The sequence below is a fragment of the Pangasianodon hypophthalmus genome, chromosome 14, assembly GCF_027358585.1.
Source record: "Pangasianodon hypophthalmus isolate fPanHyp1 chromosome 14, fPanHyp1.pri, whole genome shotgun sequence".
Lineage (NCBI taxonomy): Eukaryota > Metazoa > Chordata > Actinopteri > Siluriformes > Pangasiidae > Pangasianodon > Pangasianodon hypophthalmus.
The window spans coordinates 22,146,697-22,170,632 of NC_069723.1; the positions used below are offsets into that span (position 1 = coordinate 22,146,697).

At 38.5% G+C, this 23,936-nt stretch overlaps 1 protein-coding gene across 1 annotated transcript; it reads left to right on the plus strand.

The window, feature by feature from the left end:
• Nucleotides 1–5,981: 5,981 nt before the first annotated feature.
• On the plus strand, nt 5,982–18,774 carry nufip2 (nuclear FMR1 interacting protein 2). Its single transcript, XM_026934723.3, has 4 exons — nt 5,982–6,239; nt 10,212–11,870; nt 12,238–12,270; nt 14,064–18,774. The coding sequence occupies exons 1-4, from the start codon at nt 6,095–6,097 to the stop codon at nt 14,114–14,116; spliced, it is 1,890 nt and encodes a 629-aa protein (XP_026790524.3). The 5' UTR covers nt 5,982–6,094; the 3' UTR covers nt 14,117–18,774.
• The last annotated feature ends 5,162 nt before the right edge of the window (nt 18,775–23,936 follow it).

The window sequence follows — 23,936 nt, forward strand, 5'->3', positions numbered from 1 at the left end:
TAGAGATTTTTCTTTGATAAATAACAACACATTTATTATTAATTAGATTATGTAGATCGTCGACTATACAATTGCTCTACAAGTGTAAGTTGTTACTATAAAAACGGTATCATATTAGAATGAGTGCTTTAATATAAACTGATTTGCAGCTGGACTACTGTCAGAGCTGCTGTTATAGATAATTAATCAACGCCTTCTGACCAATCAGAAGCAAGAATTCAACAGCGCTGTGGTATAATGAATAAAATTCAAGCAGGTATGGTTTCAATCTGATTTCAGTCACTTAAAAAAAGAATAAAAAAACACCTGGAAATGTAAACACAGTTACGGATACAGAATTGCTATGAACACAGGAAACACGTGTCAGAGGCTCTGTGGATATTAAATCTGCTAGAAATATCCTCGTGATTAGCTCACGTAACTGTAATAATCAACATTTAAATGTAATAAAGGTGTGTGGGAATAAATGAAAGAGAAAGACACAACTCTAAAACATTACAGCAGTGTAAATGATTATATAGCGCTACTTACTACATTCCAGGGTTTAAATAAAATACTGTAATCATACTGACTGCTGGTGTTTACAGGTTTGTGGTCTTACTCCTAGATATTTAGCTGAACACTTTGAACAATTCTGCACGAGGATCTGCTTACGCTAAACTTAGGAAGTCCTAAAATATGCCTTGTTTCATGGGACATGATCTTCTTCCTGCAAGCCGGCGTTCATGGTGGTGTTCTCAGACATATGAAACCTGCAAACCTGTGCAGTGGACGTCCTAAAATTAGTTTGGGAAGTTCTGTTACGTGATAGTCTCTGTTATAGTCTCTGTTTGATGTGTTTTAGTTGCGATGACATGTCGTGTAGTTTCTATTCCACGACCCCAGTGATATAAGGAAGCGCACTGTGCTGATGGAGCAGCGCCAGCAGGAAACGGTTAAGTGTTGTTGAACAGTTTAGTCAAAGTAAGCCTTTATTATGGAGCAGGAAAATAAATAAATAAATAAATAAATAAATGTTTTCAAGAAAAAGCAATTGTATGTTAACAGTTGATTTTTTTTCCAGGGGGAATTATTTTATTACAGTATATTTTATAACAGTTGATTTTTTTCAGGAATTATTTTATGTCAATAATTCAGTTTTGTTTAACATCAAAAAAAAGTAGTCAAAATAAGCTTCTATTATGGATTGGGAAAAACCGTTAAATAAATAAGTAAACAAACAAACAAACAAATAAATAATTTTAAAACAAGTTTTTCAGGAGAAGGTCCCTGCATATTAACAATTTTGTTGAACAAATTAGTCAAAATAAGTTGTTATTATTAGGGATCAGGTAAGTAAGTAAGTAAGTAAGTAAACAAATAAATAAATAAATAAGGAGGAAAGCATTTTTATGTTAATATTTCAATTTTGTTGAATAAAGTTGTCAGAATAAAATGTAATTATTGATTTTTTTAAAAATCCTTTAAACAAAGAAAGAAAGAAAGAAAGAAAAAAAGAATTTTTGAAAACCTTTTCTTCAAGAAAAAGTAATTGCACGTTAAATTCATTTGTTAATATTTCAGTTTTGTAGAATAAATTAGTCAAAATAATCTGTTATTATGGACTAGGAGAATAAAGACTTTCAACAAACAAACAAACAAACAAATGCATATATACATAAATACATGCATACATGAATGTTTTCAAAATGGGATATTTAAAGTCTAATTGCTAATAGTTATATGTTTAAGCCATATCATTACGCCCATATTTCTCTCACGGTTAATATCTTGAGAGTGAATTGTGGTGTATGTTGTAGAAATCATAAACAATTTTAAACTGATACAGCACTTTGACTGACCTCCTCTGGTAAACCTGAGACAGTACAGCTGTTTATCTAAATCAGCACTAAAATAGCAGCGGATCCATAAACAGGCCGTTGGACAGAACAACTTTACACCAAAATGTACAGATCTGATCCTGAATATTTTCTAAGCAGAACAGACTGGACACAGCGAGCGCTGACTCTCAGTGTGGGGGCTCGAAGCAAAGCCCGAGGACCTGGGGTTGTTCTTCTTTTAGTCACCGTGGCGATAATCCCAACCCATATTATCGAATCTATTATATTAGAAACTGAGTTCATATCATTCTTAGGCATCGAACCATATGGGTTTAATCCAAACCTTATTAACTCAAATACAAGTCAGCTCATAAATAAAGTAAACTTGGATTAAATAATGTGCTCAGGAATTTTAAAAAGCTCGTTGACTCTAATAAATAGACAAAATATTATTATATACATTCAAATAATGTTCATGTAAAGTAAATGTGTTCTGAGGGTGTCTGTAGAATTTATTTTATAGTTAAAGGGTCAAGAATTATTTATTTTAATAAATTCACAAAGTGTATGTACATGAGTATTACTTTCTGTGAATAGTCAATAAAGCAGAACAATAAATACAGTGTGATGCTGTATATCTGTTCACATATACTACATGGGCAAAAGTTTGTGCACCTTGCAGATTTAGTTCCCCCTTTCCGGATATAATAAGCTCCACTCTCCCGGGAAGGCTTTCCTCTAGATGTTGGAGCGTGGCTGTGGGGATTTATGTTCATTCAGCTACAAGAGCATTAGTGAGGTCAGGCGCTGATGTTGGGATGTCGAGGAGGTCTGGGGTTCAGTCGGTGTTCCAGTTCATCCCAAAGGTGTTCAGTGGGGTTGAGGTCAGGGCTCTGTGCAGGACACTTGAGTTCTTCCACTCCAACCTTCACACACCATGTCTTCATGGAGCTCGCCTTGTGCACAGGGACATTGTCATGCTGGAACAGGTTTCAGCCTCTTAGTTCCAGTGAAGGGAAATTGTAATGCTACAAAGACATTCTATACAATTGTGTGCTTGCAACTTTGTGGCAACAGTTTGGGGAAGAATCAAATATGGGTGTGATGGTCAGGGGTGCACATACTTTTGACCTTATAGTGTATTACAAAATACAGTAGTCATGCTATATGGTACAGTGTATGTCTGTAATCTAACCGGCACATGGGCGATATTTCAGTCCGTAGCCTACTGCACCAGCGGCGCTCTGGCTTCGGTTAAAGTCCAAACTGTCTTTTCGTAGAAGTGAAAATTTCATTAGATTAGATTCAAAGTGTTTCAGATTCAAGATTCAAAGCGTTTATTGTCATGTGCACAGTGAGGAAACCAAGTTTCCCTGAACAATGAAATTCTTTCTTTGCTGTCCACATTGAATGCCAAGATAACAGAAACTATATAGAAATAAAAATAAAAAACAGACATAGACATACATACAAAGAAACTTAATAAAGTGTAGCTATGTTACAGAAGTAGAAATATAGATTATGTACATCTGTATGTGTGAGTGTGCAAATATTGACTTATGTACAAAACAATACATATTTTAACATAGATTAACAACCTTTATGTAATCATATACAGTGGTAATGCATGTTAATAATATTTACAAATACTTGCATGTTATATTTACTCATCCAGTGCAGGAAAGCACAGCAGTGAACGCTCCACACCTCTGTGCATTGGTTGCTTTTGATGTAAAATCGGCTTATCAGTATTACATAATACGTGTAACTAGCTATAAAATATGTACAACTGGCTACACCGACAAACCCAACCTTTTGCTAGCATTTATTTATGTGATGCAGGGTTCCGTGCTCTTGCGTGCATCAAAACAAAGCAGCCATCTAGGATGGATCTAGGTTGGTGCATGCTTTGGTATCTTTCAATCTTTGATACGCTGCAGTGCGCCGCACAATCCCAGTCCAATCATCATCATAGACACAGTGAGTGCAGAGCGCATGCAGTTCTGCTCTCTGATACACACCGATTCAAAAAAAGCATCATTTAAACGTATCCGTATGAAGAACACACTATCTTTCCTTTCTTGATGTGGTCTATAACAAGGTCAAATTTAATCGATAAGAAATAATCAGAATAATAATTAATAAGAAGAAGAAATAATAAGAAAGGTTACCCATTGTTCTACAGATTTTGCACTTATTTACAGTAATAACCTGTGAATTTTTAAAATAGTAGCTCTATAATTTCTGATAAATGCTGCTATATGAATTATTGGGGCGGGGTTGGGTGGGCGGGGTTGATGGGGGGTTGATGGGGGGGTGAGGAATCATCATTACACAGTGTGGCTGAGGTTGAGAACCTCTCCCTTGGGTTCTATGCAGAACCTCACAATGGAGTTTTAAACCTCTTTAGACAGCTACATCCACAAAAACATATGAAGAACCTAAAAATAATGGCTTTCACCCCTTATATTGTGTCCTGCATGTCTGATACATAGTATTAAGCCTCAAACAATATTTTGAAATAAATTGTTGATAATAAGTGCTTATGTGATGGAGATTTAAGAGTCGGTGCTTTAGCTCTGAAAATCAGCACCAGAATATGTGCAGAGAATGCAGAAATATAATGGATTAGTGCACTAAATAGTGAACAGGGTGTGGTTTTGGACACATCCCGAGTCTTGCACCGAGCGAGTGGAACAAAACAGCGGCTGCGGCGTGCTGGCGCCTCTGAGCGCACGCGGTGATTGGGTCTATTGTAGGGCTGCTCGAGTCCAAAAAAATGCTCCGAGTCGACTCCGATTCTGATTCAAAGGTGGTGGGATTCACTGGAGTCGATTCAAAGAGTCAGTTCCCCAAATCATTTGTTGTTAGATTTCAAAAGCTAAAACACAGGACAGGAAATGGAGACCTTGTGACATAAACAGGGCAACATTTCATATTTAATAAGTGCATTATTATTATACACTATCATTATTGGTGGCATGAATGACACAAGGGTTTTGACTCATTTACTTCACATGCTATTATTTGAACAGTTATGAACAACTCCTGCCATTTTAGTTAGCAGTGTAACTTTTTAGCATTACATATAAAACATCTAACACCTTGCTCATTACATAGTGCAGTATTTTTGTGATTTTTTGTTTTATACTCAGTTTCTGGGGCGCTTATGAAATCCCACGATGCACTGTGTGTGCCTGACTTGTTCCCAGCGTTCCCAGGACAGGCTTCGGATCCACCCTGACCCTAAAGCAATAAAGTTAAAGATGAATGAATGAAGTCATCTTTTAAATAATATCAACTTGGATGTAGTGTGTTCAATAGGTGGAAAGTTCAGGAATACAACGCACTGATAAACAGCCGAAATATCACTGTGTGAATTGAAATAACGAGCTTAATATCCGAATAGTTGGATTATGTTCATTAAAAACAAAACTGTTGAGAGGTCTCTGGCTGCACAAAGTTTGAGAAGCACCTGATGTACCTGAGGTGTTTCAAAACACCCATAATGCACTAGAGGATATGGAGTACAGAGCAGGGCACTATTTCAGAGCTAGTGAGCGTTTCCTCAGGAAGCAAGGCAACGTCCTGCGGTCAGGTTACTGTGTGTTTGTGCAGGTTTCATCGGGGTTCTCCGGTTTCCTCTCACCTCCCAAAAACATGCCAGTAGGTGGACTGGTGACTCTAAATAGCCCCTATGTGTGAAAGAGTGTGTGTGTGGTGAACTGGTGTGTGTATTCCCGCCATGCCCCCAGTTACCTGGTGTGTGCGATGAACTGGTGTGTGTGGTGAACCGGTGTGTGTATTCCCGCCTCGCCCCCAGTTACCTGGTGTGTGCGATGAACTGGTGTGTGTGCACGATGAACTGGTGTGTGTGTGTATTCCTGCCTCGCTCCCAGTGAACTGGTGGGTGTGTGTGTGCGCAATGAACTTGTGTGTGCAATGAACTGATGTGTGTGCATTCCCGCCTTGCTCCCAGTGTTCCCAGAATAATTCCGGTGAATTCTGGGAAGAATTCACCCTGACCCCGAGCAGAGCGTTTACTGAAGATGGATGGATGACTGAGTGAGTAAGTGAGTGAGTGTCTTCTCTGCATGAATGAATCAATCGAATCGGTTACACAGAGTCGACTCATGATTCCCAGTGCTTGCGAGTCTTTTTTTTTTTTTTTTTGGAGTCGACTCGCAGCTCTACTCTATTGCCCATGTCTGTGCTGCTCCTGCTGTGGTGTACAGACCCAGCTGAGCACATTTCACCGTTAATGACACTGTTATATGGCGGAGCGGCCCTCCACAGGGGCGAGCGGGATACGGCTCAGTCACGGAGCGGACGATGGACCGGATCGATCGAGATTATCGGTGAACGATGATCAAAGCTGCCGTCAGCTCCAGGACGAGGAAACGCAGACGAAGAAAACAGGTTAGTGTTTAGCCTCAATTTTAACTTCTTTAAAACTTCAAATATCATCACACGACCCCTTGATGCAACTCAGTGACATGCTATAACTTGTCCGTTGGCTGCGTTTTGAGCTTCACTTAACGCTTGTCATCAACACCGAGATGGTTAAATTAGCTAGTTTTTGTTATTATTAGCTTTCGGGGAAGCTAGCAAGTGTGGACATTGACCTTGTGCACCGGCTTCCACCCATGCTAACCGATTAATATATTTTTTAAAAACGTCATAGCCGTTTATTTAAAACCTTTTAGCGTTTAAAATACAACTTCTACATTTTTTCTCTTTGCAAAAAAAAAAATAACACGAATTAGCTCACTCGGCTTTCCACAGCGACACTAACCGGCTCCTGTGGAATGCCGCTAAGACGGTTAGCTTCGCTAAGCTTATTTCCTGTCGGCCATCTTGGATGGAACGCGTATTTTCCAGCCCCATCCGTATTCTGTGTCATCCCCCGCCTCCGTTTATAATTGGCTAGTAGATCATTTCCAGATTGCGGATTGGTGCTGAGTATATATGATCAACCAATCACAGGACAGGAGGTGGGGACGTGCCAGAAAGCGGATGGGAAAAAGAAAATAAGAAAAAAAAGCCGACACAAACTTATTTCATGTTAGTGTCAGAGGATAATATTATGTAAACACAGGACACCTCTGAGACAAAATGCATGTTTTGCAGTGGGGGAAAAACTGAATAATTAAAAGTGATACAGCTTTTATACATTTTTTTTATTTTGAAGGCTAAAATTAAGGCTAGGCAGGGGGAGCTAGCTAGCATGCTAACAGGCTGTAGGCCCTGTTGCTCTAGCTGGCAGTCATGTGAGAGTGCAGAAGGCCTGACTGGAATTGCACCCGCAAAAAAAAAATAAACAAATCAACTATTTACGGCTACTTAACTATAATAATCATTGTTTAAGTGTATAAAACACGCTGTTAAAACTCGGTTCTTTGCGAATTATGATAGTTTTTTTGTGTTGTTTTTGCAGAAATGTATTCAGCTTGTTTGCAGTTTGCTTGTCACTGATAGCTGACTAAATCCCACCGACAACAAACATCACCTTTACAGCCAAATGAATTTAAAAATAATCATTAAACTACTACTTAAAGATCTACAAATTGCCTAATTTGCCATCCGCCCAGCTAGCAGAACCGTTCTGCTTGATTCTGTTACATATTCAGATATTATTATGTTATTGTTTTTATCTTATAGCATTGTGCTGTTGAATTCTCGATTCTGATTGGTCAGAAGGTGTTGCTTAAGTAAGGAATAAAACACTCTATGTTGTGCTGTTAGAGGAAAATAATCAACCACTAGGTGGTGTGATGAAGCAGACTTACTGTTTCCACCCCGAGGTGTTTTATTTCTCTTATACCACATGGAACATCTTAGCGAAAGAAGTTAGTTCCCGTTGTCACTTACGTTATAGCAGCTATAAACAGTCGTTACCTCACCAACCTCTCTATTCTTTCTCTTGTAGTTAATAACGCAAAAAAAAAGAAAAGAAAAAGAAACGCAGCTTGTCATGTTGCGTTCGACTCAAGGTTGCAGGTTCCACGCCTCCAACCAGGAAAAGCCAAAGAAAACACCTCCCACAACTCCTCAAATTTCCAGCTCCTCAGCTCGGGGTGGTCTGTTACAGAGTGACATCAAACCAACGTCATGAAATAAACAAAGCAGCGCTTCTTGACTTAAAATGAGTTATACGGTATATACACGTACTTCCTTTAGACCAATCAACATACAGACGTACAGTAAAACCCCTGTATCCGCTATTTCAGTTACCATGGATTCACCTAACCACGGTTGACTGCGGTCCGAAAAAATTAAATAGAAGATTCCAGAAATAGAGTAAACATTCAAAATTTTAATTGTGCGCTGTTCTGTTCTGAGTAACGTGATGAAATATGTGGTCCAACCCCCAAACATCCCCCTCCCCCCAACATATAATACATATAAATCTATATATACACACACACACACACACACACACATATAGACATATATAGTATGTAGTGTCTGCTGCTATCCGCGGGTTCAGGCAAGTGCTGGGGAGCTTGGAATCTGTCCTCTGCGGATACGGGGATCCTACTGTATTTGCTTGTTAAATCTATAATGCTGACTACACAGTTTACTGTTCTGAGGAGGTAAATATACAACATTCATAACAGCTAGCTCATTGCGAACAAAAGATAAACATGTTGCAGTCCGTTGTTTTCCCTTTTCACTTCGCAAATCAAAGGTGCCAAGGTGGAAAATCCCATAATTCCAACCTTCAAATTACCACGTACAAGTTAAGTCGAATGCAGCATTAAAGTTACAGCTTTACCTCAGATTGTTAGAAAGTGCTGACACTGGAGACTCCTTCCATAAATGTTAAATAAACATCCTCACAGAAAACTTCACCATATCAATGATTGTACAGTGTTCTTTGTTAAATATCATCACATTTTTGAAATCCATTTTTTATTAGCCTTAGATGATGTGGATATTATTTATTATATAGATTTATTTTTATCGTTTATTTCTGTAGACATTAAGTAATTTAAATTTTTTTTAAATCGTTTTTTTAAATGCAGCACTTCTGTTTTCCTGGCAGTTTGTTAGCAAACCTAAATGTCGTGATACATATCATGTATCGTAGCAACATCTTGAGATAATTGTGGTATGATATTTTTGTCCTGTTGCCCAATCCTCCGTACAAATCCCTGTCAATAAGCTGTTGCTATAGAAACGATAACATATTAGAACAAGCACATTAATATAAACCTGTGATTTGCAGCTGCTGACAAAGCAGAGTCATGAATTCAACAGGTAGAAATTTCTTTAAACACAAAGACTTTATTTTGGTGTTGTCATTAACTGGCATTTTCATACTTGGTATCTGCATCAAAGTTAAAAAAATATATACCCTAAACGTCCAAACCCTAATTTCACAGTATATTCTTAGTCACTAATTTAATTCATGCTCATCATGTTACCTTCACCTGGCTAGCTAGCATCTAGTTGGTTGCCCACACTAGTGTTACTAAATGGATTGTAATGTCATTGTGTATCAGTAATAAGCATTTATTCTGTTTTAAGTATCAGTGTCTACTTTTAATGTGTTAAAGCTCTGTGAACATCCCAAATACGACAGAGCTGCATTTGGACATGTCAGTAGCACAGAGGTTAAAAATAGGGTAAAATTATAGTATCATTGACATAAAAAAAAAGTTTTTATCATTTCTGCTAGTCAGAAACATCATATAAAAACATGACTGTTTTAGGTCCAGAGATTTTATCCATTCCCATTTTTTTTCCTTTTCAGCATGATCCCATTATCAGAGCTTTGGGCTTAAGGTAGCCCTGAGACTACATTCTCCATGTTTAGTTACTGTGAAACCAAGCTTGCTGTCTGCGAGTTTCTTTTGCCAAGTTATGCGAAACATCAGAAGCATGACAGCGTCATGCTTTAAGACAAGTTGCGCCATGTGTTCATGTGAAAGATCTGTGTAAAGTCAGTCAACACTATGTATGTAAATAGCATAAAGGATGTCAGTGGAAAGCCGAAAGGAAAGTGTGTCAGATCTAGTCCAGTGCTGATCTAGTGTTTGAGGCCAGTACCCTATATCGGATCGGTGCATCCTTGAAATTTTTTTATTCAGTAAAATGCACATTTTAATGTACGTGTGTTTGGTCAATCGCTAACAGGTAGCAAGTCACAGAATTTCCCCTTGTTTTTTTTTTTTTTTTTATACGGAAGACCATAATCCTGATTATTCTGGCCTTTTACTGTTCAACATATCTATTCCAAATAGTCCTTCTTTATGCAAAATTTGACCAGGCTCAACCCCGTCCTGCAAGGCAAACTTGCTTAGATTTGTACTTGGACTCTCTGTTAATCAGATGACTTGGTTTGATTTTATTTTAATTGCCCGTGTGTCCTTTTTCTACCCGCAGAGAATGGAAAAATAAATGGATTTGTAGTTGAGGGAGAGGAGACTCCCACTTCCCTTGACCTAGACAGCTCTCTGCACTCAGCGAGCCAAAATGGTGACAAACTCCTACTAGAATCCGACTTGAAACTGAAACCCTCCGGACAGCTCTCACACACTGGCCTGAAGGGGGAAAGGAAAGGCAATAACACTAGTAGAAACAGTATGGACTGCAAAAATGACAAGCCCTCAGAGTTGACCGCACATGAGGGCAAAAAGGAGGCCCTGGCGTCTCTAAACGGCGTGGTGACACTAAACTGTGGGCCACTCACCAACGGTTATCCTGGCAAGCCCGGCACAGACAACGATGGCAGCGGCTCGGAAAGCGGTTACACCACACCGAAGAAGCGCCGAGCCCAGCGGAACGGCAGATCTTTGGACAATGTGACTTCTTCAAGCCAGGTCAAGGCCATGCAACAGGCCAGTAAGCAAGAACCAGGGCCAGCCGCTCTAGAACTGGCCGACAGAACCTCAGCGGCGCTGGTGGAAATCGGCCGAGCCTCAAAGACAGACAGCCATTCCGGTGGCTTGACTAAAACTAGAGAGGCAACCACTACCCCACCTGCACTACAGACGTCCGAGGTTTACCGGAAAAGCGCTGGGAAAAAATTTGAGGATAAGTCCACTAAAACGAAAGTGGCAGCATCAGCTAAAGAGGACTCGTGGACTCTGTTCAAGCCACCACCTGTCTTTCCTGTGGACAACAGTAGCGCGAAGATAGTGCCTAAGATCAGTTATGCAAGTAAAGTGAAGGAGAACCTCAATAAGTCAGCCCAGACTGGCACCGAGATTCCCGCTCCTGCTCCACAGGTACCTGGGAGGCCTTCGCAGGTGCCCATGTCGGCTGTGAAAACCATCACCTCGGCCAGCTTTAGCAATGGTGATGGCAGCACCTGCCCTCTGCCTGGTCCCCACTTCAGCTCGGTCCCCAGTTCCTCCCCTGTGCCAGTCGTCTCCTCAGCAGGCTCTGATCATGTAGCATCTTCCTCCGGCAGTAGCTGCAATCCCTCCACCTCCACCTCAACTACCACACCTGAGCCCAGGAAGCCTAATCTGTTCGTTTACCCCCTTTCTGCCTCCTCCTCTTCCAATATGCAACTTTCTCTCCCCAGCGGCCGTCAATCTGACCCTCCACCCAATCAGAAATCTCTGGGCGACATCTTTCAAAACCAATGGGGTTTGTCGTTCATCAACGAACCCAGCGGCGGTCCAGAAGGTCCGACATGCGGCTCGACGGCAAAGGCCAAACCCGGAGAGGTGAGCTTTCAGGGAGGCTGCACTGCCGCTGTGGCTACACAGACACACAGCGTCCCCCAGAGGCCGGATCAGTCAGCTTTCACAGACAAACGGACTAGCGTGAGTAAAGGAGGAAACCTCACACCGTCTGCAGCCAGCGGGTCTACTGAAGGCTCGCTTCAGGGCTTGAACCTCGAGGTGGATACGCAAAAGGACGAGCCTGGGGTTTCTGGTGCAATAGTGTTTTGCTCTTCCTCTAAGGACGTTGGGGCAGAGCTACCGCGCAAGCTGTCTCTGCCCAGAGAGCAAGGCTACACTAAGGGCTTCGAGAGGAAAGCCAGCTGGGACTTTTTTGATCTTAAAGCTGCTGTAGTATATCACACTAAAGGTGAACCACCATCACTTCTTATTAATTGCGCAAATATCTTTTTGCTTGATGTTATGTGATAATGCTTCCTATTCGTTATATGCAAAAACTTTTAGTAAATGTCTTTTTAGTGTCAAAGATGTTAAAGCTTCTGATGTTGGCTAATTTAACTCACTTAATTTCAGTACCCTTTAAGTGAACTTTTAAACTTGAAGCAGACTTGAAGCAGGTCCTAGTCTGTAAGAGTTTGCTTATTACAAAATATTTTGACGGTTTTGGTCCATAAATGTAAGCATTTGCATTAATAAAGGCCCCTTGCAAGAGTTCTTATGCATCTTCATAAGGAACATTACTACAAACAATAAACCTTTTTTCTTTTTTTTTTCAGAAATGGAATATATTTTGAATTTGCAAAAGCAAGGTAAGTGTCAACATTTCTTGTTTTTTATTTTAATCTGTGATGTTCATTAGTGAAAATGTATTCAGATTGTAGCTTTTTATTGATCAGTAGTCCTCATATCAAGGTACTTTAAAGGGGAAGTTTGGAGTTCTTGGATGTCTCTAGACCCATTATTTTCATGTAATTAGGATACCAGACTAATAGTTTTTAATTTATAGCTGCCCAACAGACAAGAACGCTTAACAACCACAAAAAGGTACTCCTTATTGACTTTCTCAAAAGGTTTCATTAGGCACCAGGGCCTAAATTAAGAAAACGAAACAGTCACTGTAGTCGACTGTTTCGCTATCCTGCATTGCTGTATTGCCGCGTTGTCAACACTGAGTACTGACAAAGACCATGATGTCCATTCTCATTCATGTCCCATGGCCACATATCGGATCTGTATGCAGTCTAGGACTATTTGCGGAAGTGGCTCAGGTCTGATTTGAAAAGTTCAGATTTCTGTGTCCACATAGTCCTGGAAAATAAAAAAAAGATGGCTGCAGTGCGTATCCTTTGGTTGCTTCTGCACGTCCTAAGAGATAAATGCAACGCTTGCATGTGGTACAATACTAACACACAGCACCATCTGACACTGTGTCTACAACTAGCTAAACAAACTAGCGTTGTTTCTCAAATCGCATAATTGCACTATATGGCCAAATGTATGTGGACACCTGACCATCACACCTATATGTGCTTGTTGAAATACCATTCCAGATTTCTTCCCCCTTTCCTGTTATAATAGCCTCCACTGTTCTGGGAAGGCTTTTGGAGTGTGGGTTTTAGAGCGTGGCTGTGGGGATTTGTGTCCATTCCACCACAAGAGCATTAGTGAGGTCAGGCACTGATGTTGGATGAGGAGGTCTGGGGCGCAGTCGGTGTTCCAGTTCACTGGAGTGTTCAGTGGGGTTGAGGTCAGGACTCTGTGCGGGACACTTGAGTTCTTCCACTCCAACCTTGGCATACAGTGTCTTCATGGAGCTCGCTTTGTGCACAGGGGCATTGTCATGCTGGAACAGGTTTGGGTCTCTTAGTTCCAGTGAAGGGAAATTGTAATGCCACAGCATACAAAGACATTCTAGACAATTGTGTGCTTCCAACTTTGTGGCAACAGTTTGAGGAAGAACCACATATGGGTGTGATGGTCAGGTGTCCACAAACGTTTGGCCGTACAGTATATGTACTATTTTAAAGTACGAACTGAGTATTATTGAGTACTAACAGTAACTGGTTTTCCTAATACTATTTAAAAAGAAAAAAAAAAACTTGTAGCCTTCAAACCTAACTTTTGCATACCAAGTCTTCTCTAGAACAGTAAAGCACTTTTGAATGTAAGGTCAGCGTTTTCGATTTGAGACTAAACTCATGACAACAGTCACGATGCCGGCGCAAAGTTTGAAAGAGAAACTGTGTTTAACATCGCTGTACATGAAATCATTTACAGTTCGGGATGTTTTGGCTCTGATGTGTTTTCTAGTGGATGTGGGTTTTAATCCTCCAGATGTACATAAAATAGACATGCGAGTGTGTGAACAATATCACTCACGTTGCCTCTGCTTCTGCACTCACATTTGACGTGTCAGATATAAACTGGAGTTTAAGGAAGAAAATCAGATCTGTTTCACTTCAAACTGGAAATGTGAACGTAGCCTAGATCTGCATCTGGATTTGTGTAAAGCTGCTTTGTGATAAAGTCTGTTGTGAAAAGTGCTACAATGATCAAATTGAGTTGAATTAAAATGAGAATTTTCCTCACTGTACATTTCCAGATCCAAATCGCGTAGTGCTCTACAGTGAATCTAAGAACGGTCCTGATCAGTGAGGCTCAGTCTGGACACGCCGTCTCCTCAGCCGGACTCCGCTAAGAAAAAGATGCGCTTCAAGAAACCCGGTTGCAGCCTCTGACTCGGAAACGAACATCGTGACACAGAATAAAGCCGCTCTCGAGACGGAGTGTTTAAAGAGGCTGAGCGCAGAGTGGATGAAACGGGTTGGAATAAAGGACGTGAAACGAGGACCTGGAGCCAAGACACTCTGCTTCTAAAGCAGGACCTGTTTTTCGTTTGTTTTTGTTTTGTTTTGTTTTGCTGAAGACAATTCAATTCAATTCTTTTTTTTTTTTTTTTTTTTTTTTTTTTTTTTTTTTTTAGGGTTGTTCACGAATTCACAAACTCTTACAGTACGGCTTTTCTTTTAAAAGCGGAGATGGCGGACTTTGTCCTGCTGGCTGCCTGGGAAGAGGAAGAACCTCGCATTCGGACGCACTGCGCTCTCGTGTTCGAACACACTGAAATCCTTTTGACGGGCATGAAAAAAAAAAAAACGTCGCCCTCTAGTGACTGGGGGTTAAATCATGGATGATGAACTGTTCAATGTTTCAGGGGACACAAAATACCGTTTAGGTCGAGCTGGCGCTTGCTAAGGCCTTGGGATAATTGTCTTAATTTTGTGAATGAATTTGGATGCGTCATGTTATTGACTTTTCGTTTTCTGCTTTTTTTTTTTTTTTTTTTTCATTTCAGTTATACTTAAAATAGAAATGAAATTCTAAGGTTTCCAGGGTGCACTTAAGTGAGAATAGACTTGCAACTGCTGTCTGCGTACGTCCTCTGGAAGATTCACTAGTCTTATTGTCGTTTTTTCACCTTTCGCGTCACCGTGTAATCCTGCCTGCGCACCTACGGCAGAGACGAAGCTACAGTCTGACTTTTCTTTTTCTTTTTTTTTTTTTTTAATCATTTTACATTTTCAGTTTTACATTAGCTCCCAGTGGATGAGTAGAGAAGATAAGATGCACCACGAACGTTAAAATCGCTTCAGCACCAGTTCTTTTTCAGTTTATTATTTCCTTAGAGTGTCTTTTCTTAGTCTGTTTCTCTCTGTATGTATTTTTTTTGCACAAGGAACAGAATCTGCTGTTGTGGTGTGAGTTGTTTTTAGGGCTACAAGGCCACGTATTAGCATGACACGATAACGGTTTGTTAATGCACATGAACAGGCACCCAGCTTTTTCCTTTTTTTTTTCTTTTTCTCTGTTTTCAACAAGCACCATTTATTTTTATCTTTTTTAATGCATTCACAGTGAAACAGGGCTCTGTTCCTTTATTCTCAAGCTCTTGGATTTATAATTTAAAGCCGGCGTCATCAGGCGTTCGGCTTTTCTACAGCCTGAAGATGTTATTTGTTTGTTCATTTTCTTTAGTGTCAGGAAGCAAATATTAAGATTTAACTTTTCTTTTTCATCTATTTTATCTCATCACAAGATAATTGATTCATATATTATATATAATGAGTAGCACTTTATGTATTTTTAAATTGTATTATCTTGACAGAACATCGACAGATCAGTGCGTAACGGAAATTATAGCGATAACGAATAGGATACTAATTTCTAACAACAGACTGGAGGTCCTTGTAAAGGAGAAAATACTTTATATTAAAAAAAAAAAAAAAAAAAAAAAAGGAATGATTTAGAAAATGACACAAGGAGAGTGAGATGAAATGAAATGTACCAACAGTGTTATTGCCAAAAATGAAAAAAAAAAAGGGTGTCCATGTTTGCTACAAATCTTTCTTTTTTTTGTCTGTCTAACGAAACTGATTTTAGACTGTAGTAGAAAGCCAAGTGGATCATTTAGCATTGTGTACCGTTTCTCTCTCTCTTTTTTTTTCTATACAGGGTCATAAACACTGCCAGCTTCAGAGGTGGAAAAAATGAACAGTGATTTCCCGCTTCAGACGAAACGCTCTGAATTTGACCGTTTCTTTGGCTTTGTTGTCGCTTTCTGTTCCTGAAGCTGGCTTGCGGTTCAGCCCTGGATCTTTACGAGACATTTCACTGCATCAGCCAGATAATTAACCCGTACATCATAACCGAGATAACTATAAAGGTTATTTGTTTGTTTTTTAAATGTTTGCTTTCTTTCTGTTTTTCTTTTTTGCTATAATTCACCTTCACTACTTTCTCCTTGACTTCTTGACAGTTGTGTTAGAAATCAGTTAGCGTGAGTTGGTCCTAAGCCTTAGCAAACATAGTGTTTACTTTAAAGCACCCTATAAAAGGTAGGTATTTGTTCTCTTTTTTTCCTTTTTTTTTTTTTTTTTCCTTTTTTTTTTTCTTCAAAGGATGTGATTAGAGCAGTACAGACCCCCTGAAGGGACATTTACCAAAAAAAAAAAAAAAAAAAAAAACCTAAACATGCATACAGACTAAAAAAAAAAAATCTTGTGAAAACAGAAATGATCACGTGTGCATTAGATAATTTTCTGTTTTCACAAGATTTTTTTTTTTTCTGAAACAAAAGGACAAGGTGTAATGTTTTTTTATTGTAATTACTGTGTGCAAACCCCTTACGGTCTTGTTTTCTTTAAAAAAAAAAAAAAAAGAAAGAAATCTTGTGAAAACGAATAAATGAAAATGAAACCAAAATTATAGTGTGTGCAGGAGATAATTTTCCATTTTCACAAGATTTTTTTTTTTTTTTTAAACAAATGGATATTGTGTAATGGTATTTTAGGGAATTATTGCTTGCGCACCTCTTACTGTCTTGTTTTTGTTAGGAAATAAAAATCTTGTGAAAATGGAAAAATATCACATGTACATGAAATGATTTTCCATCTTCACATGATTTTTTATTTTTTTTTTCTTTCCTGAAAAGCTTTTTGTTAGTATGTAAGGGTTTTGTTTTTTTTTGTTTTTTTTGGTCCCTTCAGGGTCTCTATAGAGTAGAGTAGAGGTGTGCGTGGGACTACTTTCTTTAAATCCCAATCCTGCTCAATCTGATTATCCCATAATATTTTCTTAGTTCTGTTTGCCAAAACATAAACTTATTAAACAGCGCTAAACAGGATGGAGAGACTTTACCACAGTGCTGTTGAATTCTTGATTCGGATCAGTCAGAAGGTGTGCACGCTCCATATAATTAAAAAAAAAAAAAAAAAAAGTAAGCAAAACCATATTACTCACTGATATTTAACATTCATGGAAGGAGTCTCCAGTGTCAGCGCTTTGTAACAGTCAGTTTTTCCACCGTGGGAAAGTCTTAAGGACGCTTTGCGGCTTCTCAGTAACATGACGATTCGTTAAAAATTTTTTTTTTGTCTTATTAACTCAAGGGAAAGGAAAAAAGAGAGACAGCTGAGGGAACGACTGTTTATAGCTGCTGTAACGTAAGTGAGAACAGGAACTAACTTGTTAAATGACACTTTAAACGAATGAAAAGTTGGCAACTCATAACCGGTGGCAGTTTGTTGTGGTATAAGAGGAATAAAACACCTTGGGATGTGCTGTTATAGGAAAATAATCAATGTCGGGCTGGTGTGATGATGTGACGTCGATTGTTTTCCAATAATTGCATGTTTTGTTCCTCTTACAGCACCGCTTCATCACACGACCTCGTTGAGTTCTATACTTTCCTATAACACAACACCGCCAAGAGTTTTCCCACTCGGCCGATATTAATGAACGTGGCATTCCTTTTTCCTGCAAGCTTCATATCTGACCCTGTGTGTGAAAGTAAACACGCCCTTTTCCACACCTTATCTGTATTTATTTATTTGTTTTTGGGTCCTGATGCACACCTCGAGCTCAGAGTTAGTCGTGTAGTACTACAGCACACTTTTTTTTTTTTTTAATTATTTTTTTTTGAGTGTGCTGCACCACTTCTTTTTTTTTTCCTGACCTTTTTATCTAAACGCTTCTGGTGTGGAGCTGGAAGACTCGGCGGATGCACATACAGAACTTTGATGCACAGAAATCCTATTTTAGGGGGATGCACATCAAGCATAAGTCTTTATTTGATCCGTTAGAAGCACTTATTCCCCGTCGATTTTAGAGTTAATAGCTATAAATATATATATATATGTATAATTATGCACACTAATCAAAACCCTTGATTTCACCTCTTGATTTCAAACCCACGAGTTAGTAAAGAAGTGCGAGAGCAGGGAGAGATCATCGTACTGAAACTAGACTGTTTATTCTGTACATTGGAAACGTTTCTACGTCAGCGTATACATTTTTCTACTACACGTGTTACGTTTGTTGTGCCGTTCCGACTGGTGCGTCTGTCTGTCTGTCTGTCTGTCCGTCTGTGTGTATGTCTGAGCATGTGTATTCGTCTTCATCTAACCACTCAACGATGCGCAGTGTTGAGAACTTGCTTACTCCCGAGTCCAGGCCACGCTGCCTGCGCTGTAAGAAATATTAAACGAACCCCATCAGAACATGGAGAAAAAAAAAAAACCCAACCCCCGCACCTCCCCCCCTCTCTCTCTCTCTTGCTTCCCCACGTTCCCCTTCTCTCCAGCACCGTTTAAGTTGTGCCATGTTTTGACTGTTAAAAAAAAAAAAAGAAGTTTGAATTAATATTTCATTTTGCGTGTTGCTCTGTCTGCATTTCCTCCTGCGGTAATGAAGAGGAGGGCAACGTTCCGTTTCAACAATCTTCGTCACTGCTAATAAACTCGATGAAAATGAAAGTGTTGTGTCTTTCTGAATGTTTTCAACGTTAATGACATGCTTATGAATGTGAAATATTATTTCTGTTCATCTCAAAACTAAGCACACAGGTATTACTCCATTTTATACACACCATGCTCTTATATAAATCACACTGCTTTGTGTGTGTGTGTGTGTGTGTGTGTGTGTGTGTGTGTGTGTGTGTGTGCGCGTCTATGCGTCTGCGTCCGTGTTTGCGCTTGTGTGTGACCGTGTCTGTGTGTGATTGTGCAGTTGTGTGACCATGTCTTTGTGTGTGTGTGAGTGTGAGAGATTGGGTGTGATTGTGCATTTGTGTGACTGTGTCTTTGTGTGTGTGATTTGTATCTAGAGGTGTTTGTGTGACCATGTCTTTATTTGTGTTTGATTGTGAATTTGTGTGACTGTGTCTTTATTTGTGTGTGTGATTGTGCAGTTGTATGACCATGTCTTTGTTTTTGTGTGTGTGTGATTGTCTAGATGTGTTTGTGTGACCTTGTTTGTTTGTGTGTGATTGTGCATTTGTGTGACCGTTTCTTTGTTTGTGTGTGTGATTGTGTCTTTGTGTGTGCGTGTGTGTGTGAGTGAGAGAGAGACTGGTAAACTACATGGTATTTATGCAGCCTGTCACAGCGTTGTGTCGAGTGTCGAGGCTTTAGTTGTCCTCTAAACAGCTTCTCCCTTATGTGCAGTGAATCTCTGCAGCTCCTTTAGAGTTTGGGATTTTAACCCTGATTGATAATTTTCTAGAATTTTCCCAGAACTTCATTATTATGGGATATTTTGTGTCGAGTCATGACATAAAATCCTGATGAAGTTCCAGGTTGTGACCCTATAAAATACTGGAACCTTCAGGGGTGGAATACTTATACAAGGCACTGTAATATATTAAAATGTTTATGGTATCTATATTTAATACTTTAAAATAAACTTTTACATCAAGAAATCATTAATCAGCTTCATACAATGCTGCAGAGCACAAAGCCGGGTCTTTTCCTTTTTATGCACTTTGCTACCACTGGATGTCGCTGTTGTCTAATACATCATATAATTAGTGTAATATAAATAAATTCAGTTAATTTTTACCAAATAAAAAGAGCAGAGTAGATGAAATGTGTCTATTCATCACTTTTTCCCTGTGAGCAGGTTTCATTAGGTATACAGCTGAAAGTCGAGGAGATCTTGAGTAATTATTCCACTCAATATTCCAATAATCCACAACGTTTATTAGAAGTTCAAATCATTTCTTTATTGTTTAATGAAGAAAGCAGTAAAATGTTTCTCGTGTGTTATTATACAGGATAAAAGCTGTAATTAGAAACAAGGATGAACATATAATGAGGGGAAATAAGTATTCAGACATTGTTGGTTGTTATTTAATATAATTCCAGTGCATATAAACACTTCAGATGTACACACACAATGTCTGTTGACTTTATACTTATAAATATGAACAAAAAAAAGGATGTACTTACAAGTGTAAGCAAGAAGAATGTTTAAAAATATGATTGATAGGGAAGAAAGTATTCACACAGTGCAGCAAAGAAATGTTCTCGTGCAAATCGCACCTGGTGTCAGCGTAAAAGACGTTGCCATTGGTTAGGAAGAGTTCATGCAAAGTACCATCATGGAGCTTCCTAAAGTTCTCAGAGACAATATTATTAAACAGTATTTGAATGGAAAAAGCTACAAAGCCATAGCAAAGGCCTTAAACATCTCTGTCTGTACACTTGATTTGACTTGGTGGAAAGTTCACTAATCGTCCCGGGACGGGTGAGTCACTCACGCCTTCACAACACACTCTCAGGCTAAATTATCTAACGACTCGGAAGGTAAGAGAGAAACCAGAAGCCACTTGAAAAGAGTTGCAGGATGACCTGAAAGCAGCAGGAACAACAGTTACACAGAGAACAATCAGTAAGCATTTGGCAGACACCCTTATCCAGAGCAACTTACATACATCTCATTTATACATGTGAGCAGTTCAGGGTTAAGGGCCTTGCTCAAGGGCCCAGCAGTGGCAGTGCAGTCCAACATCTTACCCACTGAGCTACACCTACCCCACGCTTCACCTCACGCTAAACTCCTCTGCTCAGAAAGAAGCGCAGAGATGCACGACTAAGAGCGTTTAGACAAATCAGAACTCTTTTGGAACGATGTACTGTGATCGGAAGAAACAAAAACAATAGGCAGTATGCTCTTTGGGAATAATTCGACTCTTCATGTTTGGAGAAAGAAGGGTTGTGTGTATGATCTCAAGAACATCACGCCAAACATGAAGTCCCATAAAATTACAAAGCGGGAAAACCGAAAAAAAAAAAAAAAAAAAAAAAAACCAGAGAGGAAAAAAGAGAGAAAAAAATACAAATAAAGAAAAAATACATTTACAGAAAAAATACAAAGAGAGAAAACTGAAAGACGTTGAGTAGTAAACGTTGCATGTGAGAGATGAGCTGATATTTTATATTGCGTCATAATGACCTGATCATTCTGAAGTGTGTTGAAGCAGCAGTGTGTGCTCTTTGCGTTCTTTGTACTGTTGTTTGTGCTCCAGGTCACCTGTTTTCTGCTCCACTTACACACAATGGTTTGGCTTTTTTGTGCTACTCGGCATTCCTGCATCCTCTATACCCGATCGCCTCGAGCCACACGACACACACATTCACTCACCTCTCCGTGATTCCACCATCACACTGCTGTGGAGTGCTTTATTTATCATTATTCAGCACTGAATCTAAGAAAACATACAATTAACCATTTAATAAATGGGTTAACTCATCACAGGCAATAATATTTTCCTCTTAAATGAGTAACAGGTTTAGTTTTACACTAAATGTGGCATGAGGACGTTAAGGACATTCTAATGTCTTATATAAAATGCATTTTTTTAAATTAAGAATTTACTTTTAATCAACAACTTTCAGAATGACCTCATCAGACAGTCAATATCACAATATCACTGAAAAAAAAAAGAACGAGAGAGCTTTTCTTCTTCCCGTGATCTTCAGGAAGTTTGGGTAATATAACTTCCTGTTGAAGATGTGAGATGAGACTCACAGTTGATTTATTAATTGAGCAGTTAATTGAGCAGCACAGCATAGCAGTCAGTCAATCAATCAATCAATCAATCAATCAATAAAGTTCCTCATTAGACTTCCTCAGCTGCTGTCATAAGTACTGCTGAACTTTTTTCTGTATCTTAGAAACTGTTATTCAATGATAAAACAAAAAATCCACTAAAAGAGATAAATAAAATATACAGAGACAAAAAGAGAGAGAAAAACAAAAAAATAAAGAGAAGAAAAATATATAGAAAGAAAGGAAAAACAGAATATAAAGAGTGAAAACTGGATTTCCAAATTATTGACAAAACTATATGATTGCTGAAGTATTTTAATGATTATATTTCAAGCTAAAATGTAACATCTTTGTGAATCGTAACAGAGCGTTGTTACCTGATATTGTTTTTCTTTATCCTCATTTCCATTTATTATTTCATTTATTTCTTCTTTTCTTTTTCTGTTGTTTCTGAGGCTCAGAGTTGAATTATTAATTGAGCATTTCTGTACATTCGAGCAAAATGAATAAATAACCACAATATTGACTTCCTCAATATCGACTTCCAGAACTTCCTTCTGTATTTTAGAAACTGTGTTGTAGATAAAGGATTATTTTTAGAGGATAATGTGAGGAAAATAAGGAAAACGGAACATTAATTCTTACACTCAGTGTAAAGTTCACCTCCATGCACAGTGTCTTCTTCACAGTAACTAGATTTAAGTCAAAGATGAAAGCAGAACTATTTAATATTAAAATAAAACAAACAGAATCTGCTACGTGATGATGTGATATGATTTAGCAGCCTCTGACTGATATGTGTGCAACTTTGTTCAGAATCTGGAGTAAGTTCACCATTAATTTTCAATTGATGACATTAAATATGAATGATCTGATATGATATGAGACAATTGCGATTCATAAGGCAACGATTTGATATTTGACGAAATCATTGAATCTGCTATCATATGATATGATCCGATTTTGATATAAGACAACAATTCAGTATCTGATACCACTGAAGTTCATGCTGTATGATTTTGATTCATAAAGCAACGATTTGATATTTGACGATATCACTGAATCTGTTACGATAGGATTAGATTCTTTAGGTAACGATTAATACTTGACAATACCACGGAATCTGCTACGATACAATACTGTATGATTCATAAAGCAACAATTAAATACCTGATGATACTCCTGAATCTTATACAATAAAATTTCTTTTCATAATGCAATGATTCATATAATCCGCTGCAATACGACACTATCAATTCATAAGGCAGCGATTCGATATTTGGCGATTTCACGGAATCAGCTACGATACGATATGACTGGATGTAGTATTCTCCGATTGACAGCTTTGCTCAGAATCTGGGGTAATTCAAAGAACTATTTTAAAGGTATCAGTGTTATGGGCAAATCACCTTGCCTGCCTATTTACACTTCAGTTTAAAAATGTATGAATTATTTTTTACATACCTGCTGTCAATAATCAACATATTGTTGTCTTTTAATTAGATACATCAATCAAAATTGTCTAATCATCCAATACACCCCTAATTAAGATTTCTTTCCTCATAATAATCGATAACGAAGGATTTTTACAGGTGTAACCTTATATATACATAAATATACATATACATATATATATATATATATATATATATATATATATATATATATATATATATATATATAAACAAAGGTAATAAGTTAATAAGTTATATTGATAGCACTTTTTTTTTCTGTTGCTCTTCTGTTTTCTCTTGATGGGTGCCAATAATTCTGCAGTGCATTCTATATACATTATGAAATATCCATGACTTTTCTCTGTCCAATAAATACCACAATAAATGTAATAAATACTGCTAAAGTTTGCTGCTGAGCTGTTTAGCAACAAACTGATGATTAATGAACACATGAGGCTGAACCAGAACCTTAGTGTGGAATAAAATAGGTTTTAAAAAAAAAAAAAAAGGTAAATACAGAGGAATACTGTTTCAACTTCGCTCAGTGTAATATTAATATAACATTTACTCCAGTTATGTGTTAAGAGCAGAGCGCTCAGGGCTCACCTGTAGCTGCACCTCACAGCAGGTGC